The sequence below is a fragment of the Arachis hypogaea genome, chromosome 19, assembly GCF_003086295.3.
Source record: "Arachis hypogaea cultivar Tifrunner chromosome 19, arahy.Tifrunner.gnm2.J5K5, whole genome shotgun sequence".
NCBI classification, from domain to species: Eukaryota; Viridiplantae; Streptophyta; class Magnoliopsida; order Fabales; family Fabaceae; genus Arachis; species Arachis hypogaea.
Genome location: NC_092054.1, coordinates 156,675,939 through 156,698,796, shown reverse-complemented (window position 1 = coordinate 156,698,796; position 22,858 = coordinate 156,675,939). Strand labels below are relative to the sequence as shown.

General features: G+C 39.5%; 3 protein-coding genes across 3 annotated transcripts; 2 read left to right on the top strand and 1 right to left on the bottom strand.

Moving 5' to 3' along the window:
• Nucleotides 1–871: 871 nt before the first annotated feature.
• LOC112776206 (protein TIC 21, chloroplastic) lies at nucleotides 872–3,599 on the bottom strand. The gene is made up of 4 exons (XM_025820262.2): nucleotides 3,204–3,599; nucleotides 2,708–2,965; nucleotides 2,176–2,379; nucleotides 872–1,282 (listed from the first exon to the last, which is right to left on the bottom strand). Exons 1-4 carry the CDS (start codon nucleotides 3,504–3,506, stop codon nucleotides 1,169–1,171), a joined length of 879 nt encoding a protein of 292 aa, XP_025676047.1. The 5' UTR covers nucleotides 3,507–3,599; the 3' UTR covers nucleotides 872–1,168.
• Nucleotides 3,600–9,526: 5,927 nt separating this feature from the next.
• LOC112780057 (receptor protein kinase-like protein At4g34220) lies at nucleotides 9,527–13,052 on the top strand. Its single transcript, XM_025824400.3, has 2 exons — nucleotides 9,527–11,829; nucleotides 12,104–13,052. The coding sequence occupies exons 1-2, from the start codon at nucleotides 10,188–10,190 to the stop codon at nucleotides 12,802–12,804; spliced, it is 2,343 nt and encodes a 780-aa protein (XP_025680185.1). The 5' UTR covers nucleotides 9,527–10,187; the 3' UTR covers nucleotides 12,805–13,052.
• A 969-nt stretch (nucleotides 13,053–14,021) lies between these two features.
• Nucleotides 14,022–15,689, top strand: LOC112777196 (probable carbohydrate esterase At4g34215). Its single transcript, XM_025821500.3, has 2 exons — nucleotides 14,022–15,060; nucleotides 15,150–15,689. The coding sequence occupies exons 1-2, from the start codon at nucleotides 14,482–14,484 to the stop codon at nucleotides 15,345–15,347; spliced, it is 777 nt and encodes a 258-aa protein (XP_025677285.1). The 5' UTR covers nucleotides 14,022–14,481; the 3' UTR covers nucleotides 15,348–15,689.
• Nucleotides 15,690–22,858: the final 7,169 nt, after the last annotated feature.

The window sequence follows — 22,858 nt, the reverse complement described above, 5'->3', positions numbered from 1 at the left end:
CTGTTTATTGTTCTAAGTAGGAATGTAGTAATGAGAATCAAAAGAATTAACTAAATGTGTGGCTTACTGCCACATTTTTGTCATTGCTCCCAGCAAGACGCATGTTTTGATTGGTAACGGTCGTTTCCTTCCTCGACCACGAAGTTTGGTTTCCTGTATAATTGTTGGTATATTTTAGACAAATGGTTTTCCACTTTTCCTTCGTTACGCAATACGTATGTAGTACATAATATTTAGATATTGAAATTTACAACCAAGTAAATCGTTAACCATAGTACAAACAAGTCTATTCAAATTCACGTTTATTATTGAGCAATATTGCACACTTCCTCCAAATTTTAGGTCCCCAAGAATTAGATAGAGCCTTATCGCCAGTACTAGCTACTAAGGCATGTTTATTTCTGTCATACAAATTATTATATAAACCCCAGACAGACCCACGAAGATTTATGCAGTATGCCTTTGTTTTGAAGATCTTTACCACTTATCAATAAAAATAGCAGCAAATAACACTAAATAATTTTATATATCCGTATTGGAACAAGTTCAACGGAAACCTTGTATATGAAGTAAAAGGACTGCTTCAGGATCAGCTATGTGAGAAGTGAAAAGCAGTTATTCTTCCTTCCTATACTGGTTTGGTTTGGATATTTTATTTTGCAATTTCTCCTCAAGGCTTTAATATATGCCAAGATCGACCAAATACCTTCATAAAACCCCATGTGAATACTTACTACTGAGCATGAACAGAAAAACGAATCCTGTAAAAATCTCGGATTATTTTTAAAAAGTGACAACTGCAAAAACTACGTCCAGAATCGACGCTAACAAGACAAACCTTGTTCCTCAAATAAACCTCTACATCCAGAGATAGGAGAAGCATGCTTATATTTTTTACGCACAAAAAAAAAATACAAATACCCAAGGATGGTACCGCAGGTCTAATGTACAATCATTTCTTACAAGTGTTAATTGGTGAGAAGCTTATTAGAAATATTGCTGGGATTTTACAAAACTTGGAACTACCAAATGCCTTATCAAGGCTGAGCATCGTCCATTAACAAAACAACTACTGCAAATGTGGGAACTCTTAAATTTTTTTCCCCTGTGCGTTTATCATACGGGAGTGATATTTATAGTTGACCATAATACTAATGTTGAGCACACCTTATGCAAACTTGGGAAATGGAGTTGCTTCTGACGGTGGTAATGTGACAGATCTCAACAACTCTAGTGAGAAAACTAGCCCAAGAAAATGAGAAAGAATGGTGTTGGCGGAAGCCTGTAAATCAAAGAAGGATAACAAACATTTCAATAACATTTACTCAGTCTCATAAGCTAAAGGTTTCTTTTAATTTCTTGATAATTCTCAAATAGCAGTGGCCATCAGATGTATCCAACTCAATATGAAGAAGTTGCTTGCAAAGAAAATTGGCATGGCTGATAATTTAGAATAAAAGGGAAAAATGCCAAAAATAAAAGAAAGAAATTTACTAACTGCAACGAAAATGCAGTTATGGAATATAATAAACCTACAGGCTACAGATACATGACAGTTAATAAGGTCCACTAAGACTTTCCAATTTTTCATTCACCACTAAGCAGCACACAGAAAGTTTCATACTGAGTGTTACAGATTTCTCAAGATAAGAAGTCGTTTGCAATTCATACACAGGCCCCCTACTATATTTTTATAATAGATAACTTCATAAGATGTTATTTATGCGACAAGAGATCTGTGGTTTCTGCTCTGAGTCCTATAATCCAAGTTCCACCAACCATAATCAATTCGTAAGTCCCACAAATTCTTAATGGGTTTGGGTTTGTCGTAAGAGTCAACAATTACATTTTGGGTTTTTTTTTTTTTTTAAGTTTAGAATAGCAAACCATGTTCAGAATGTGATTGTCTGTACTTAAAGAGATGGAATCCGAGTCTTAGCCGGGCATTATTCTTCATTTCTTTATATGCACAACTGTTTCTATCTGAATTACTAATGGAACATTTTTCTTTTCCTGGATGTTACACTAACAAAACTAGCCATTGGTTGTTGACATATTCTTCTCTCAAAACTTTCCAATTTCTTGGTATAACCTAGCTAAGACTCTCTGTCCTACATCAGACCAAAGATAATAAAAAAGGTTTCATCTACAGTAAGGAATCATAGTATGCTTTACCTGCACCAAAAATACATCCAAAGCAAGAACAGGGCTGTAGCCCGGAGATATTCCCTGATAATATGGGTTGGCAGAGGAAGTGAGAGCCTTTGCAACCAACAATCCAACAGTAGCTTGCATCCCAAGAATAGCAGCACCCATTCCCAAAAGGTTCACTACGATACCATTTTTCAAGCTTTTAATTACATCAGCACGAGGGGGAGCCTAAAACACCAGTGAAATTGTAAGCTACTATCAGTCATACACACATAAAAAAGATCCACATGAGATCAATAATGTTGATGTGGTTTTACAAAAACATCAAAGTCAGAGTCAATTATCTTGGTTTTTGATATCAGAATTATAAACAGAAAACGATTTCGCATTAAAACGATGAAGATGCTTGGGACAATCAGCATTTTCGTCTAACTGAGTAAGCTATTCTCAGAATTCAGAAATTATACACATTCGGAAGTGCATGAATCACATTAGAATTCAACATCATCTCAATCATTCATAATTCACACAATAAAAAATAACAATGATAATGCACCTTGGTTGGGTCGCTGGCAGTTCTTCTAAGCTTCTCAGAGAGCCGAATATAACCAAACGACCAAAACACAGAGATGAAAGCAGCCGCAATTCCACCGGCAGTTGCATAAAACGTAGCCGGCGACGTGACTTTTCCGGTGACAACAACTGAAAAGGAAAGTATAACTGCAGCCACCACGGTGCACACTAGCTGACCCCAAAACCCTAAGCTACCCAATCGCTTGAAGTACCTCGCAGTTTTCTCCAATCTCTTCGACACCTGCATAAGTGTTATCAACACGAAGCAACATTGCCTTGCCGTAAATGCATTTCGAATTGCATCAACTGAAACTACAATTTTAAAACCTAGAGATCGGAAGTCAACTCTACATTCGAATAATTTAGAGACACTGAGCTACGAAGCAGCTGGAAATTCTTCTGAAATTCAGAAATCTACATTCATTGGAACTTTAGAGAGAGAAATGCGGACGGCGATAAGAGAGAGAGAGAGAGAGTACCTGATCAAGTTTTGCTTTCTCTGATTCGTCGTTGGAGGGAGAATAAGCTTGAGAAACTTGAGAGGAAGCACTCACCACGATGAAGGGAAGCTTCCACGGACGGCGAGAAACCAAGGAACCGAACAAGGAAGACGAAGGTGCAAGTGAGGGAAGAGGCTTCAGAGAGAGTGAGGGAAGGAAATTCGCGCGGAGAATAGCTCGGGGAATCCGACAGGAGGAGATTGCGGAGGCTGAAAGCGGAACCGCGGCCGGCGCCACCGTGAACCCCCCGGAGTGTGTCGCCGGCGGAAGTAGCGTTTGCATTGCAGTTTGATTTCTGTAAAAGAAGAAGAGAATCTGTTTGGCTGCTCACTGGTCTTTCTCCGTCTTCTGCTTTCTCAGCTGCCAACAGTTTTAACTTTTGTAGCTCTGTCACCAAAAAAATAAAAATAGAGCTATTATTGGGCCTATTATTGGGCCCAAGACTGACGACTCAGTATTGATTGGGTTATTGGGCCTCCTTTACCACCAAGAATTAAAACTAGCCCAATATCCTTTCGTCCAAGAATACAAGATCCATGACCCAATAAAATAATTAAATAATTTATTAACGAATACACAAGAATTTAATCAGTTTACCAAACTCCATTCGAATAGGATTAATTGAGTTTCTTATGATTTGTAAAAGTGTTGTATCTACATGTGAATTATTAAGTATACAAGGTAAAGTGAAATTTATCCTCTGTGGAGGGAAGTATTTGTTTTCTTTAATTAAACAAACAAACATATGGTAGAACGGTTTACCATTATTCTTAAATACTGTTTTCAGTTTAGTGCCCAAAAAAATCTGTACATTATTCGATCCACAGGGTCACGTGACCAAGTCCTTTTACAAATACTTGGTCACTAAGGTTCTTTTGTCTTTTACCAAAAGAAAAATAAATTTTGCTTTTTGCATTTGTTTTGTTCATGCATATGCAAACATGTGATGAGGTACTATTGTCATTATTATGGACTTGATATAGTTATAATCAATTAAAACATAGGGATAAATATAATACGTGTATAATAGTTTATTGGCTATCATAACGGGCATTGTAGCATATACGGTGAAGAAAAAGAAGCAATACGATCTAAAAAAGAAAAGTAAAAAAAAGATGTTGAGTGGATTTAGATGTGAGGTACAGCTTGATAACCCTTTTAAACAACATTAAATCCTTTATCATAATAGATTGATACATACAAATTGAATAAAACCATCACTTTACCAGACAACTTTGAATAAAGCAAGTTCGACTTTTGAATTTTACTGCACCACTAGCCCCATGCTTATTTCCTTATTATATTATGTAGCTAATAAGATAATATATTTTACCATTTTTCTTACATGAACCGGCTAAAAGATATAAAGTTCCTCCTGTTTCTGTCGTTATTATTATTTAGTTTAAGTGGGACTTTATGCAAAGTTGCAAACTCTTGCTAATGCATACTTAAATATATACCTCATCAGTCACTAAATTTGGGATATTATTTAAGTATCATTGATAGTTATGCCTTGTGTTAATACTTTACTTTTTAAACATAATTCATCACATTATGTCTACTTCATGAATGAATTAAAGAGGTGGTTGTTGACTATGGTTATTAGAATCAGATCGAATTGATCGATTTGATTAATTTAATAAAAAATCATCCATCATATTTTGTTCAATTTAAAATAGAAAATTAGTTGCCAATACCAATCAACACATAAAAAATTAGTAAATCAGTCAAACTGATTTTTTTAATTGTTTAAAAGAATAAAATATAAAAATATTTTTTGAAAAGATATTTATTTTATATATAAATATATTATTTTATTATATTCAATTCAATTCTAATTAATAAATTTCGGTTAGACTTTTAAACATTTAAATTGGTTTGATTTTCAGAAATTTTAATACTTACTAAATCATAAATTTATCTATCTATAATATATAAAAGTTAATACCAACTCTTTATACAATGAATCTAAGTTATTTTTTCCTTTCTAATGATGTCATATCAGCAATTCTAATTACTTGATAAAAGATATAAATCAACTAATCTTTCTTTAGTAAAAAATTAAAAAAATAAAAAGTAAAAGCTCATACTTATTCTTATTCAATTAAAATATAAAATACTAATTAAATACAATAAATATATATATATACATTGGTAGTATCATAATAATAATTATAAAAAATTTCAATTACAAATATTCAAATTCCATAATTTATATACATAGTGTATAAAACTTAATTATTACTATATTTATTTGACTTGCTTTTTATTATTATTACTTCATTTCTTAATCTCTCATAAAGTCATACTAATTGTCAAAAATTCCTACAAACAAATTTAAATTTAACACATCTCTTTATTAAGTACATTTAAATATATTATAATTATAAAATTAATTTATAATTTTATATTACATTATTTTTTGTGTATTCGTCATCTTCATTTATTTTTGTTTCTAATCTTTTTTTGGATTATTTAAAAGCTAAAGTGAGAAGAGAAAGTATGAAAATTAAAGTAAATATAAAAATAAAAATAAAAATAACAAATAAAAATACAATTTTGTATAATTTTAATATAAAAAAATCTTTGTTTTTTTCTAAAATAAATAAATTTAAATTTCTAAAATAACAAATTATATTTCAATTTATATTATATTTTAGTTAAACAATTATATATGAAATTATATACGAATTATTAAATAAATATTATACAAAATAATTTTAATATATAACACTTTAAATTTAATATTAATTTATATATTATTTGATCAATTTCTAAACAATATAACACTTATTAAAATATATTATATAGTATATTTAATTTATTTCATTGGGCATGGCACAACAGACTCACTAGTTTATCTAATTTTCATATAAGAATGACATGCCAAAACTTAAGACAAAAAGTGTAGCATGTGCAGTTGTGAATAATCACGAAAGGAACTCTTATGGTATTGCATGGGATTCACCATAGAACACTCAAGCGAGAATCTCTCATTATCATCCACATGGTTCCAAGTGCATGCGCATCATCACCCTTTGCCTTTGACAATTACATTCTTTGCATCCAAACACTGTCTAACCCGCTAGAGTTTTGGTTTCTCTTTACTTCTTCGGGGAGCTTCGAATGATTGTTTTGTCACCATTTTTAGCCACCTTGGTTTCAACCATGTTAGAGCCTTTTCAAATACCTTATCAGAGGGACCATTAGTGCTTCAACTAATGGCCTTATTATCAGCAGTTTCGAAAGACCATTCAATGTTTTTTGTCTTCAATTGCATGAGTTTTCACAATCATGTCTCAAAAGAAACTCTTGAAAACAAACCATTAATTATGCTGCTTGTGACAGTTCCAAATTCTCTATCAGCAATTTGTTCTCCTAACTTCAGCTTAGAGAAAATATTATTTTAAAAAAATCCCACATGATTACCTTTTTACCATAGATTAGAGTTTTAATGCTAATTATATCAAGGACAAATGTTCTCACTCAATGTGTACTAAAAATATAAATCTTTTTTGTACATAATTAATTTTAAGAATGACCTACAAACATGGTCAAACAAGAGTCAAGTTCCTCCTAAAGGTATTGGGTAAAAAGGATGGAACTCAAAAGAACACTTTGAGGAGTTGAATTTCTCTTCAGTGAGAACTAAATTGGTGGAAGTGGATTGGTTGGATTTGGAGTATAAAGAGTATAATCTAGTTGAAAGAAAACCAAATTAAATGTCTATTCACTAATGTCACATGTCATGAGCTTTAGTTTAACTTGTGGAAATCAACTTCCTACCTTTTCGGTTGACAATACTTAAAGTGACGGGAATACCTAAAAATATTTTGGGCAAAAGGAGTAAATCAAATGTCAGACTATAACATTGGATAATAGATTTTCTCTTCATCATGGTTTTACACTATAAAAAAGACCTCAAGCCACCTCTTTAAGGCAGAGCTTCTTTTCTGAAAACCTTCACCTTCACCTTCACCTTCACCTTTACCTTCACCTTCACCTTCTTCTGAGACCTTTCTTATTTCTGAAGCTGAGAAGTTAGAAACCCATCTTTTTCTCTCCCCAAAAATTCTTATCGTTGTTCTTCATTTCATTCATCACCTTCACGAGTAAAAAACTGGTATTCGAGTGTTCCACCAAAACACTCGACAACCATTAACCAGCCATTGTCCACTTTAAACAAAGTTCATTCATCCTCTTGTGACATTAGTGGAGGTCTCAACACTTGTTCTCTACCTCTATTTCTCATTATTAGTTCTTGTATTGCTTATTCATCATTAATAGAAGTGTTTTCCTCACAAGTATACTTATCCTGAATCTCTCATCTTAACCATTATTTTTTACTTAATCTATTTTTCACGAAACTCACCCTAATCACTAGTTTTATGTTAAGTAGTGATTTATTAGTTAAGAATATAAAAAAATGTTGTTAAATTCTCCCATTTTGTTAATTTCATATTCTATTCTTCACACTTGTAACATTAACAAGTCATTTAATGGAATTATAATTACTTAACCAATAATGACTCATTTTTTTTCTAAATTCTCTTGCCCTGCCCTTAGTATTGGACAGTGTTTCATATCAGAAGAAAATGTGAAGACTCATGTGAAAGTTTTGTCCCTTTACAGAAACTGCAAGCACACTCATGATTCATGAATAAGATATTTATATTCACATGTATATATAATTAAAAAAATATATCTACAAATGTGTCTTATATTGTTAAGAGAACTATGTAACCTCGTGACTGTAATTAGAAAAATAGGGATAGGCTTTGGATTTTATGCTATATTGTGTTGAAAATTAGAATTATTTCCCACATTTTCCCAATTAAAAACTGGTGTGATCAGAAAGCAGTTAGACCTATATTTCTATGAGGTCAATAATTAATGACTTTTAAGGTAGGAGTTGGGATTATGTACGACATCGCGTGTGACAATGTTCAATGTCGATTATTTAGGAATCTGAGTGTGACAAGGTCTGTCACAATGAGCTTAAATTTGTAGTTGAATTCAATTAGCATCTTGTGAAGTCACAGAGCCACCTCTACATGGATGAATATTGATTGAATAATAATAATGATAATAATGGCCTATATAATCTGAGGTGATGGGTGAAATGTTTTCACCTCCAAATAGTTTACACTTTACACACCCGTGATCTGAAATGTTTGTTAAACTGTACATGCATGTGTCCAAAACTTCAAATGGTGTTGATTAGTGACTTTAGTGCTGAATATTTACAACTTATTTGTACTCACTAATAACCACTTTTGATGCCATTACCACCTTAGCCTATTTTTCTTAGGTCCACAGTTGTTGTATTTGATATTGATAGGAACTAAACGTAGATGATACCGCACTCAATATGCATGAGGCAAAGCGAAACAAAATAAGAGGCCCCCCATTTACTCCTTTCAAATTCTATGACTTCAATTTCTGTCCATATGCTCTTTTAAAAATTATATGAAATTATTTATTTTAAAATCTTAAACTATAAGAGAAAGTATATAAATGATTATATCTACGAAGAAGGATAGATATTCGGGAATCCAACATTTCATATGACTTGTATTTTGCTTGGAGTTGAATCACCAAACTGTTGTTGCAACTTTAGTTTGTTGTCTCTATTTTTTTTTTATATGCTGCAATTGTTCAAGGTTATTGACATCTTATTTTTAAATAATGTGCAACTCTATTACCTTTTATCACACTCAAAAAACAAGGACTTGGAGAAGTATAAAATTTGCATGATAGACATGTAAATAATGGCTTAAGGAAAAAATATCTTTTAAAAAAAATATAAATTACAGTTTTTTAAAAAAAGATATTTTTTATTTTTTTAATATTTTATTTTTATTACTAGAAATTTGTCAAACACACTAAAAAATAAAAAAAATTATTAAAAAAAAAAATCTTTTTTTATCAAAATAATAACGGCTAAACAAGCATTAAATAGACCTAATCCAACTCCCAAAAGTAAGAGTTTTCTCATCATGTTAACGTCTAAGTCATACAAATTTATATATATAAAAAAATATAACTATGTTACATGTATATTAAAATTAATCACCAAAGTTAATTATCAGTATAAAATACATATTAAAATATAAATACATATTGAAAATAAATTAAATCACATATATATTTATACACAAATATATTGGTCTCTTATTTTAGTGGATTTTGATGTATATATAGTACTTTTAAAAAAACTAATATAAAGGAGGATGTAAAGAATAATGTAAATGAATCACTTTCCTAAAAATCAAAGCAGTAATGATTAACTATTGATTTTCATTTCATTTTTTTTTTTTCGTGTATAGGTTATACCAAATTCACGGGGGGGAAGTGGTGGACTCTGCAATAAGTTATGGGCTCCAACTCACTCGGGTGTCCTTTAGTACCAAGTTAGATTCCTCTCTGCTCCATTTTTGCCAATTATGTCTAAGAAAAATTATAGTTTTCAATATGTGACAGAGAGAGAGAGAGAGAGCACAGCAGTACCAATTAACTCACTTTCTTAAAGACCTTTTATTAATCTTTACTTTGGTTAGGTTCAGTTCGTTAGATATCAACTACACAGAACAAGAGAATTATCTTAATTTTCTCTGCTGCCAGCCAACCACTTTCCTTCTACTGTTCTACAACTCAATCCAATCCCTCCTTTATTTTCTTAGTACAGAATTTAATCATTTTTTGATCTTCTTACAACCTCTTTTGTCTACCATACTCATAACATAACACAACACATCTTAGCTGCTCTCTACAGGGGTTTTTGTGTTAACTGAGTTAAAGTGATCATAGATTTGGTGAACAAAACAAACAGCTTGTAGTTGGTTACTATCTCCTCCTTCTTTTTTTCTTCTTTGTCTCTTGCACTTCACCCTTGGCTCCTGGAGCTCTTTTTCTACACTATGAACTTGTAGTTGCAAACATGTTGTGTTTTTTCAAGGAATCATGAACCTTACCTCTAACATTCTCCATTTGTGGTGGAGTGTCTCATCTTTCGTTGTTCTTCTTTTTCTTGTTGTGCTTCAATCATCAGTACTTGCTCTTAACTCTGACGGGATTCTCTTGCTTCACTTCAAGTACTCTATCCTCAGTGACCCTTTATCAGTCTTAGATACATGGAACTACGATGATGTAACTCCATGTTCATGGAATGGAATCACATGCACAGAAATTGGAACACCAGATACCCCGGATTTTCTGAGAGTCACAAGCTTGAACCTTCCCCATAGCCAGCTTCTTGGTTCCATTGCTGAAGAGCTAGGCATGATCCAATACCTACGCCACCTTGATCTCTCCCACAACCTCCTCAATGGTTCACTGCCAAATTCTATCTTCAACTCTTCACAGCTTCAAGTTCTTTCTCTCTCGAACAATGTCATCTCAGGAGAGTTAGCAGAGCTCGTTGACAAATTAACAAGCCTTCAAGTTCTCAATCTCTCTGACAATGCCTTTGGTGGTTCAATCCCAGAAACCCTGACTTCTTTGCAGAACCTAACAACTGTTTCACTCAAGAGTAACTACTTCTCAGGAAGGGTCCCAAGTGGTTTCAACTTCACCGAGGTTTTGGATCTTTCATCAAATCTGCTCAACGGTTCTCTCCCAAATGAGTTTGGTGGGGAAAACTTGAGGTACTTGAACCTCTCTTACAACAAGGTTTCAGGGACAATTCCACAAACATTTGCAAGGCATATTCCTGGAAACGCCACTATTGATCTCTCATTCAACAACCTCACAGGTCCAATACCAGATTCTTCTGCTTTACTCAACCAGAAAACCGAATCTCTATCTGGGAATGCTGATCTATGCGGGAAGCCTCTCAAGATTCTGTGTTCCATTCCTTCTACACTCTCTGATCCTCCAACCAATGCAACTACATCTTCACCTGCAATTGCAGCCATACCAAAAACAATCGACACAACACCACCAACAAACGCAACAGGAGGAAGCAATAACGTGTCACCGAGTGGCCTAAAACCTGCAACCATAGCCGCCATTGTTGTTGGAGATTTAGCTGGCATGGCCGTTCTTGCATTGATCATTCTCTTGGTCTACCAAAAGAGAAAGAAAAGGGATCCAAAACCAACCAACAACAGCGTAAACAAAGACGAAATAATCACCACAAAACAAAACCACGAGAATGACGCGAAAACAACATCATCACTCCCATGCTCATGCCTAACAATGAAAGAAGAAGCGACCTCATCAGAAGAATCAACAAGCTCAGAGAGTGAGCAGGAGAACTCAGAAAACAACAAGGTTGCGAAAGGAGGGAGTCTTGTGACGGTGGACGGAGAGACAAAGCTTGATCTGGAGAATCTCCTGAAGGCATCGGCGTATATATTGGGAAACAGTGGCGGCAGCAGCATAGTGTACAAGGCAGTTCTTGAAGATGGAAGAATCTTCGCCGTTCGAAGAATCGGTGAGTGTGGAATTGAGAGGATGAAGGACTTCGAGAACCAAGTAAGAGCCATTGCCAAGCTTCGCCACCCAAATTTGGTTAGGCTTCGCGCTTTCAGCTGGGCGAAAGACGAGAAGCTTCTAGTCTCCGACTACGTTTCTACTACCACCCTCGCTTCCATCGGTCCCAGTAAGTTCTAACACACTATTTGATATACGTTAGAATATAATTAGAATCGATTAGTATTATTTAGTATATCTGAATATTTATTGTAGGGGATTACGTCTTTATTATTATGATTTTTTTAGTATCTATAAATATCTTTTTATATTATTTCATTCTATATAATTTAAATATATTTAATAATACATAAATTTTTTTAATTTAATCTCTTATTTTTAATAATATATTTGACTAAATTATTATTTATTAATTTTTAATTAATTCATCTTTAATAATTTAGGAAGAGGAGGTTCATCATCACCCTTGAACTTGGGATTGGAAATTCGGTTAAAGATAGCAAAAGGGGTTGCGCGAGGGTTAGCGTTCATTCACGAGAAGAAACACGTGCATGGCAACATTAAACCCAGCAACATTTTGTTAAACTCTGAGATGGAACCAATCATCTGTGATTTTGGGCTAGACCGGCTCATCTTGAACCACCACAACATTAACCATAGAGCAAACGGTTCAGCTAGGAACTTACTTCAACAGCAGCAAGAAAGTGCAACCATTGGTTCAAGCCCCTATGCTGCAACAACAACAACAACAACAACAATGCTTGGAACATCATCATCCATTAGTGGGACTCCAATGGCGTATCAAGCACCAGAATCGCTTCAAAACATTAGGCCGAACCCCAAGTGGGACGTGTACTCGTTTGGAATGGTTCTACTTGAGCTTCTCAGTGGGAGGATTGTTTCAGACCGGGAGTTGGAGCAGTGGTTTGGAGTTGGACCGGGTTCGGTGGAAGAGGAGAAGAACCGGGTGTTGTTGAGGATGGCCGACGTGGCAATCAAGTCTGACGTGGCCAGAAGAGAGACTGCTATCTTGACATGCTTCAAGTTGGGGCTTAGTTGTACCTCAGTTGCCCCACACAAGAGACCCTCTATGAAAGAGGCTCTGCATATCTTGGACAAGATCCCTTCATCTGCTACAAATTAAACTCACTCTATTGTTAGCTTTTTTCCTCTGCTTTTGTTGACTTGATTAGCAGTATTAATTAGTTTATGGAGGGAAAGTGACGATGATTGTAACATTGACCACTGAATCGAATCGAATCAAATCCTTGTCTGTGTAATGTGCTTTTTCACGGAGACCAATGGTCGGTGTTGCTGACTATTAGTAATAAAGCTTACGCAGCAGATGCTGACTGTTTGGTCCTACATACATATATGGTTTGGTTATTATGACGGATTTATGTGTGGGGTTCGGTGCATCTGATTTCTGCTACACAAATGTTTGATGATGCGTGGATCCAAGTCTTTTTATAATGTGAACTCTGGAATCGCTACTTTTGTTTAAAGCTTTCCTAAAGTTTATAGTTTTATGCTGTTTAGATCATCATGCGTGCCTATTCGTAAATCAGAAACAACTATTTTAATAGATTTGAAAAGGATTAAGGATGGGAAAAGTTCTTTCTTTATTTATATATATTTTTTAAAAATTTATATTCATAAACTAAAATCAGTTAGTAATATATCCGTTCCGCTAAAAAATCAATTAGGACAGAAGCTAACTCTAGTCAATTAATTAAAAAACCTGTTTATTTAAAAAAATCCAACCCCCACAACTCTATTTTTTTAAATTTTAAAATCAGAAAAGAGAGAATTGGCTTATATTTTTGTTAGTTCTCTAATTTTTTTTAATATATTTATATATAAATATATAAAATTTAATTTATTTTTAATATATATTTATATTTTAATATATATTTTATATTAATAATTAATTTTAATAGTTAATTTTAGTATTTTCATTAATTTGATTCTATCGGGGTAAAGGACTTAAATTGAACATTCTTCATTTTGAGGCCCCTTTGTAGTTTCACCCTTGAAGACGAAAGCCCTTTATTATAAGAGAACTGCTGCATTTTAGGGTCCCGAAAATTTCATAAAAGAAGAAAGGTCTTTGCGGATCGTAACGTATATATTTCATTTTTCTAAGCATGTATACGGAAAAATAGTAAATGAAAGACCCTTTAGAGTTATAACTATAAGTCACGTTTACCTTCACCAGTACAAGGATCTTGCTTGATGGTTATAAATTATATTTAACATCCTTTACTTTGATGGGGACAAGTCAGCACGTTGCTGAACGCTGATGGCAAGTTGGTTAGTTTTGTTTGGACTATCCCATGATGTTTATTGTTGCAATGGGCTGGGCCGTTCTTTTCCTTGTGTTCTTGTGTACGTGATGATGATCCATGGCAGGAGTTTTGTGCAGGGGAGCGTAAAATATATATCTAATCCAGAGAGGAGATTCAGAAAATGTGCTCCGGCACCTTAAATTCAAAAAACGAAGAGACCAGTTGGCTAGTGAAGTATGTCATGAACGATTACCCATCTAATTGTTACTTATGATTGCCTCTTTATTGTAGTGATAACTTCTGCTAGTATATGAAGAACTCATTGGAGATCATTGTAATTGTGGAAGAACGGCCTATGATTTTCTTGGGTCTATACAATTGAATAAGTCCACCCACCAACAAAAAAGGACAACCATTAGGCCCACTCATTTAATTACTGACAGTTTCGTTATGGGTTTGACTTGTGTGCAAGGCAAGCTTCTGAACCTTCTTCATATTGGGTTAAGAACAAAACTTACACTCACAAGTAAGCAATGGAAGAATCCAATACAGATCCCAACCTCAACCCACGCAAAATGCACATCTTCATTCTATCCGGCCAGAGCAACATGGCCGGTCGCGGAGGCGTCATCAAGACCTACGACGACCACCACCACCGGACGATACAGCACTGGGACGGCGTCGTACCGCCGGAGTGCAGCTCTGACCCTTCCACCTACCGCCTCAGCGCCGCCCTCCGATGGGAACAAGCACATGAGCCCCTCCACGCCGACATCGACACCAAGAAAGCATGCGGGGTGGGTCCCGGCATGAGCTTCGCGAACGCTGTGCGGCGGCGCGTGGACTCTCCTTTGGGATTGGTGCCGTGCGCGGTGGGGGGCACGGCCATAAAGGAGTGGGCGCGTGGGGAAGAATTGTACGAGAACATGGTGAAGAGAGCGAAGGAGAGCGTGAAGGAAGATGATAAGAGCGAGATCAAAGCGTTGTTGTGGTACCAAGGAGAGAGCGACACGTCAAGTGAGGAAGACGCTGAGGGTTACAAGGTCAATATGGAGAATCTCATCCAAAACGTTCGTCAAGACCTTAATCTCCCTTCTCTTCCAATCATTCAGGTTTCGTAAATTCCCATCTTGCCCTTTTTTGTTGTAGAGTAGTGTGTCTGGCAAATAAAAATAGAAAATGATGCGGGCTTTGGATACAGGTTGCAATAGCTTCGGGATCTGAGTACATGGAGAAAGTGAGAGAGGCACAAAAGGCGATTGATATTTCGAATGTGATGTGCGTCGACGCCAAGGGATTGCAGTTGAAGGAAGATAATCTTCACCTAACTACAGAGGCTCAAGTTCAATTGGGTCAAATGCTTGCCGAGGCTTATCTTACACATTTTCATCCTTGTTGAAAGTTCAAAATTCAAATTCAGATCTTGTTTGTTTTGTCATTCTATGTTGGTGTGTGCTTGTGTTGGTCTGTTGGACTAATTTTCACTGTTTTAGTATCTCTCGTCTCTCAAATTTAGATCTAAATATCATATTAATACTAAGTCAGTCAATGAAGTACTACTAGGGGTGTCTATGGATCGGATCGTATCCGCATATGTGCGGTAAATATCCGCATCCGATTCGAAAATTGCGGATACGATCCGATCCGCAAATTGATCGGATCGCGGATATTTGCTCTACATTTGCAGATCCGCACTATAATAATTAAAAAATAAATAAATATATATATATGTTTGATATTATATTTACTTTTTTTTACCAAAGATAGGAGACTCGAACCCGCAACCTCTTAATTGAGTATGGGAAGACTATATCATTTGAGCTATAACTCATTGGCTTGGTATTATATTTACTTGTTTGTATGTTTTAGTTAGTAATTATTATTCATATATTGTATTATTTTATTTTTGTTATTTAGAGAGAGTTTGATTAAAAATATTTTAGGAATAAATAAATTTAAAAGTATGAAAGAAATATTTTTATCGAATTCTTTTACATAGAAATATGATTAAAAAGAGAAGTTTTAATCATGCGGATATATCCGATTCGGATCAGATCAAATCCGACACTAAAAAGTGCGGATACCATATTCGATCCGATCCGATGGAAATTGTGCGGATCGGATCAAATTTTCGGCCATATCCGATCCGATTCGCGAACACCCCTACGAAGTACTGAATTGGCTCACATTGAATACAAGACTAAATAACATTGTTTTGTTTTTACTTTAATTAAGTGTCAAAACAGTTTATTGACACATTTTATTCTGGTATTCAGCGTGAGTCAGCTCAATATTTTATTGAGTGACCTAATACTAAAAAGGTTTTAGAAACTAATATAGTGTCAGAGTTTGATTTCAAAGACTAATATAATAAATTTTATATTTAAGGAACTAAAATATGTTTTTAGAGGAGAAAAGGATAAATAGATTTTTGATCTTTTGGTCTATATATTTGTTCGGTAAGTCGGTTGCTGAACGGTTCGGGTTGTGATCCGGGATGATGATAGGGGCTCGTCAAGTCGTGGACTGCCGGTCAGCGGTGTGCGAGGTCCCGGGTACTTCGCGTGAGAGGGGGGTGCCACCTGCAAAGACACTCCGACGCTCTTGTCAGTAAGGTGTGCAGGCGGAAAGGGTGATAGAGTGTATTACGTACCTCTGGGGAAGAATAAATCTTCCCCTTATATATCGTCAGAGGTGGGCCCTGTGAAGGCAGGCCCACTATTCCCGAGACGTTTCCTTCACAGCTAAGGGTGAGCTGTTACGGACGCGTGTCCGGGTCGGTGACGGAGCGCCCTGCCCCCTGACCGTTCGGGTCGGGTGGAGCTCGGGTCGGCCCAAGCCAGCTGAAGGTTTGGGCCGGGCCGTAACAGTGCCCCCACGCGCCAGTGGTAGCCGTGAGGACTATTGGTGGCGTGTTTGTCTTCTTTCTCCACACGTCGTCAGATCGGCCGCCCGTGGGGGGAACGTGCCCCCTGCGCGCGTGTCTTTTGGTTACTAAGGTAACCGCTCATCGCTTCGTTCTCCGTGCTTAGCATTGAATGCTCATAATGGGTTGGGAAACCCCGCATGGAAAGACCATTTTGCCCCCAGTCTTTCACGCTTCCTGGGAGGCAGTTTTAAATAGTTTATCTCCCACTTTTCTTCTTTTTTACGCTCTTGCCTCTCCCATTTCCTTGCTATCTCCTTCTTCTTCTCTCAGAAGTTCCAGAGTGTCGCTGCAATTTCTACGAACATCTTCCTCTTGTCCTTCCAGTTTTTAACAAAATCCAGGTAATCCTCGAACCTTCCTCTTCTTCGTTCTGGCATTGTATGCTTGCTGTTTGTGTATGTTTGTTTTTGCTGCCTTATTTGGGTTTTGTTGCTACATGGCTTTCTGATGATAGGTAGAGTATTAGGGGAGGGGTACTATTCCAGGGTAGATTTTTAGGTGGCTTGCTTGGTTCATACTTGATTTTAACTGTTCAGTAGGACGAATCATAGCTTCTGGGTATTTTCCGGGCTCCCGATCTCATAGACTAACGGAATGGTACCCCGCTGTAGGTATGCCTCGCGTCGTCTCCCGGGCTTCCCCTTTCGCGGCGAGCTATGATCCGTACGCTTGGGTAACCTCGGATGTAAAGGATTCGCCAAACCAGATGGATCTGGCGGAGTTGACGGAGTTCCGGCAGGCCGGGTACTTGTGCGGGGGAACAGACGAAGAGGCCAATTATGAGACCTTCGTGCCTGCCCCCCATGAGCGGCTGTACGAGGTCAATCTTCATTCTCCCCGAATTGCCGACTGGATTTGGTTTTACAAATCCATGTTCACCCAGGTTGGGGTTCGCATTCCATTTTCCGAATTCCAGATGTCGCTCTTGAATCGGATATCCGTGTCTCCGTCACAGCTCCATCCGAACAGTTGGGCTTCCATCCGCTGTTTTGAGATGGTTTGCGAGTATCTCGAGCTGCCGGTGTCGGTGGATGTCTTCCTTTTCTTCTTCAACCTTACCAACCCTTCCAAACAAGGGAAGGCGAGGAAAGGGTTCCTTTCTTTCTGGTCTGCCCAGGGTAGGAGAATATTTGGTCTGTTCGAGGACTCCTACCATGGGTTTAAAGATAAGTTTTTCAAAGTCCGTCCCGTTAGAGGTCGCCATCCCTTTTGGTTATCCTTGGAGGGGGAGCGCCTCATCCCTACTTACTGGAGCTTTGGGGCGGGGTCGAATTCTTTTATTAAGGTAACATATAAGAGGATGTCCTCGGTAGATAAGCAAATAGCCGATGTGCTATTTGCTATTTTTGAAAAGAACCCTGTAAATCCTCATCTCCTTATGGGTGAACGGGAGGCCGCCAGGAGCTATATCCGTGAGTCGTCTTGTTTTCTATTTTTGTGTTGTTTATTATTGTTTGCTTTACACGATATAACGGTTGATGTGTTTGTTTGTTGCAGTGGAAATGTCTGCTACAGTGACGGGTCTCGAGAACCTGATGAAGACCTTCTTCGAAGAAAGCGATGACGAGAAAGCTGAGGAGAAGGATGCCGGAAAATCGGTTGGACCTTCTGGGAAGAAGGAGGACCAGACTGAGCCCCCTCTCCAGGATACCGATATGTCCGGTGTGAACCCAGAGGGGGCACAGGCTTCTCCCCCTCCCGAGGTCATCGTTGGCGGGCATTCGCCCTCTGCTCCTCAGGTAGATGACGATGTGGAACTCATCCACACCCCTAAGAGGCGGAGGGCGTCTTCGAGCCCAGAGGGGGCTCTTACCATCATGGAGAGGAATTTCGATGCCACAACTTTTATTGACTCGCAGCTGATCCCTGGGACAGAGGAGCATTTCCACGGGACCGACCTAGCCGGGCAGGCAAGATGGATGTATCGGACTTTGCTCTGGGGGGGCCGTGATAGCTCGAAAGGCTGAGTTCGAGTTGTCGAGAATGCAGGCCCTCCGGAGGAAGCTCGAGTCTTCTGTCAAAGCAAACAATGACTTCAAGGCGCAGGTTGAGCTGCTCCAGAGTCAGTTGTCTGAGATGGGGGAGAAGCTCAAGGCATCCGAGGAAAAGACGACATCTGCCGAGGAGAAACTGAAGGCTTCCGACGAGACGGTGGCCCGTTTAACTGAGCGAGAGATGACCTTGGAGAGCCAGCTGAACGCCGCCCAGGGGCGTGTGGCAGCCTTGGAAAAGAAGCGGGACCAAGCCGTGTCGTCGGCTAAAGCCGCTAGGGTTGAGGTCGAGGAGCTCAGGAAGAAGCTGAAAGCGACCAAAGAGCAAGGGAAGAATGCGATTTCTATGACTGAGGACGTCCTGAAGGCTCAGGTGAAGATCGTGGCACCAGACTTTGACACCTCGGCTATTGGGGTCTTCAAAATGGTCCAAGACGGCAAGATTGTCGACATGCCTAGGAAGTGACTTCTTATAACTTAAACATTTTGATGTAGATTTGTTGAACGTTTGTTGCGTGTTTTGTAATTTGATACTCCGTAACATTTATGTTAGGTTAGTCGTTTGGCCGAGTGGCCGTTACTATCTTTCGCCTTGCTCGTCGTATTATTTTTGTTACCGCCTTTTTCGTGGTGGGCTTATTGCTTCTGCCCGTTTGTCATTTTTACGTTGGTAACTATTCGGACCAATTTGGTCGTGTTGTCGCCGTGTTAATTATGGCAATGGTCCATCTGGCTCTCGGGGTGATCAGTCTCGGGCTGCCGTTTTAGGACGCAATCGTGTGAAGCGCGTATTGGGAAGTAACAGATAAGTAGGATAATATTTTGACAAGTGAGAATTAATCGTCAGCTAGGCAAGCTTGTTAATATGGTAAGTATTCAATAAGAGTAAATAGCTAGAAAGTGATTAAAAATTAACATGTGAACAGAACAGGCATGCATAAGTCCGTTAGGCCTCCTGGTCGGCTTACCCAAGTCAGGAGTAGAACCTTCTCAGGTTACCTGCATTCCATGTTCTAGGAATTTCTTTGCCGTCAAGTCTCTCGAGCTTGTAGGCACCCTTGCCAAGCACTTCTCTAATTCTGTAGGGTCCTTCCCAATTTGCCGCCAGCTTTCCTTCCCCAGGGGTCGGCAGACCGACGTCGTTGCGTCGCAGAATGAGGTCTTTTTCCCCAAAATCCCTCCTGAGGACTTTAGCGTTGTATCGTAGGGCTATTCTTTGTTTCAACGCTGTTTCTGACAAATGGGCCATCTCCCTCGTCTCCTCCACCAGGTCCTTTTCTACCGCTTCGTCCACACCTGTGAGCAGTAGCCACGGGCTCGGTTCGCCGATTTCGACGAGTATCACGGCGTCGACCCCGTACGTTAGGCGAAAAGGGGTTTCCCCCGTAGCGCTTTGCTCGGTCGTTCGGTAGGACCATAGGACCGAAGCGAGCTCGTCGGCCCATGCACCTTTCTTGTTGTCTAGGCGTTTCCTGAGGCCAAGTAAGATGACCTTGTTTGCGGACTCTACCTGTCCGTTCGTCTGGGGGTGTTCAACTGAGGAAAATTTTTGCTTTACCCCTAGGCCGGTGAGGAACTCCGTGAATTTCTTGTCAGTGAATTGTGTTCCATTATCTGAGATGACGACCTCCGGGATGCCGAACCGGGTTATCACCTGTCTCCACATGAACTTCCTGCAATTAGAGGAAGATATGCCGGCCAGCGGCTCAGCCTCTATCCATTTGGTGTAGTAATCGATGGCCACTATGAGATATTTGACTTGTCCTGGGCCAACCGGGAAGGGTCCTAGAAGGTCGACTCCCCATTGAGCGAAAGGTCGTGTAGTCGTCAGAAGGCTCAGCTCGGAGGCCGGCGCCTTGTGGAAATTGGCATTTTGTTGACACTTTACGCACTTTCTAACGAATTTCCTGGAGTCCTTCATCATTGATGGCCAGTAGTATCCAGCTCGGATGAGCTTCCTCGCTAGGGCTTTGCCCCCGATATGGTGGCCGCAACATCCCTCGTGGACTTCTCTAAGTACGTAGTCCGTCTGGTCGGGGTGCAAGCACTTCAATAGGGGCTGGCTGAGCCCCTTTCTGAACAGTTGCCCTTGTATAATTGCATATCTGGCTGCCTCCCTTCTCAATGTTTTGGCCGCCTTCTCATCGTCAGGCAACTTGCCGAATTCCAGGAAGTTTATGATGGGGTCCAACCACGAGGGGCTTGACTCCGTCAGATGGAGGGCGACCGTTGGCTCCTTCACCATGCCCTGGATGAGAGACCGGTTACCCGCTCCTGGCTTCGTGCTCGCTAGTTGGATAGGAGGTCCGCCCGTGTGTTCCTTTCTCTTGGGACGTGTTGGATCGTGACCTCTTGGAACTGACTTGTCATTTCTTTAACCTTTTCCAAGTATTTTTGCAGGAGGGGGTCCCGGGCTTGGTAGCTTCCGTTTACTTGCGAGGTGACGACCTGTGAGTCACTGCATACTTCGATCTTCGTTGCTCCGACTTCCCGAGCTAGTATTAGTCCGCTTAGGAGAGCTTCATATTCCGCCTGATTGTTCGACACAGGAAACTCGAATTTGGTCGATTGTTCGTAGATGACTCCTGCCGGGCTTTCTAAGATGACCCCGTCTCCCCCGGACGTTTGGTTGGAGGCCCCGTCCACGTGGAGCCTCCACCGTGTGCCCGTTTCCTCGGGGGGATCACCCGTGACCTCTACCAAAAAGTCTGCCATTGCCTGGGCCTTGATTGCGTGCCGGGGCTCATACTACAAGTCATATTGGGAGAGCTCGATGGCCCAGGTCATCATCCTACCATCCAAATCAGGTTTTTGGAGTACTTGGCGAATTGCCTGGTCCGTCCTCACGACTATACGGTGACCCTGGAAGTATTGCCTTAACCTTCGGGAGGAAGTTAGGAGTGTCAACGCCAGTTTTTCCAGTTTGTTGTACCTCAGCTCGGCTCCTTGTAGAGCCCTACTCACGAAGTAGATCGGCTGCTGAGCTTTCCCTTCTTCTCTTACAAGCACCGCTGCAAGCGCTTCCTCTGTTACTGCCAGGTAGAGGTAGAGTGATTCTCCGGCCTTGGGCTTCCCGAGCACTGGAGGCGCTGCTAGGGTCTTCTTGAAGTGGTTGAATGCCTCCTCGCACGCCGGGGTCCATTCGAATGCTATTCCCTTTTTCATCAGATTGAAGAAGGGCAGGGCTTTGGCTGCCGATGCACCGAGGAAACGGGATAATGCCGTCAGTCTCCCCGCCAATCGTTGGATATCTTTGATACAACCCGGGCTCTTCATCTGGAGAATCGCTTGGCACTTCTCGGGGTTGGCTTCTACTCCTCTTTGGGTGATCATGAATCCCAGGAACTTTCTGGCCTCCATGGCAAAGGCGCATTTGAGCGGGTTAAGTCTCATGCCGTGTTGCCGGAGGGATGCAAATATGCCCCCCAGGTCGCTCAGGAGATCGTCTGGTCGTGTGGTTTTTGCGAGGATGTCATCCACGTAGACTTCCACTGTCTTGCCTATAAGCTCACTGAATATCTTGTTCATCAATCTTTGGTATGTGGCGCCAGCATTTTTCAAACCAAATGGCATTACTTTGTAGCAATAGGTCCCTCCTGGCGTTATGAACGCCGTTTTTTTCTCGTCGGGTCGGTGCATCGGTATCTGGTTGTACCCAGAATAGGCGTCCATGAAGCTCAGATACCGGTACCCCGCCGCTGCGTCGACGAGTGCGTCAATGTTGGGCAGGGGGTAGCAGTCCTTAGGACATGCCTTATTGAGGTCAGAGTAGTCTACACACATTCTCCACCTCCCATTGTGTTTCTTCACCAAAACTACGTTCGACAGCCAGGTCGAGTAGTCCAATTCCCGGATGAACCCTGCTTCAAGGAGGCTGGCCGCCTGCCTGGCCACCTCCTCTGCCCTTTCCTGTGACATCTTTCTCTTCCTCTGGGCCACTGGCTTGGCTTCTAGTTTGACGGCCAGATGGTGTGACATGAGCTGGGGATC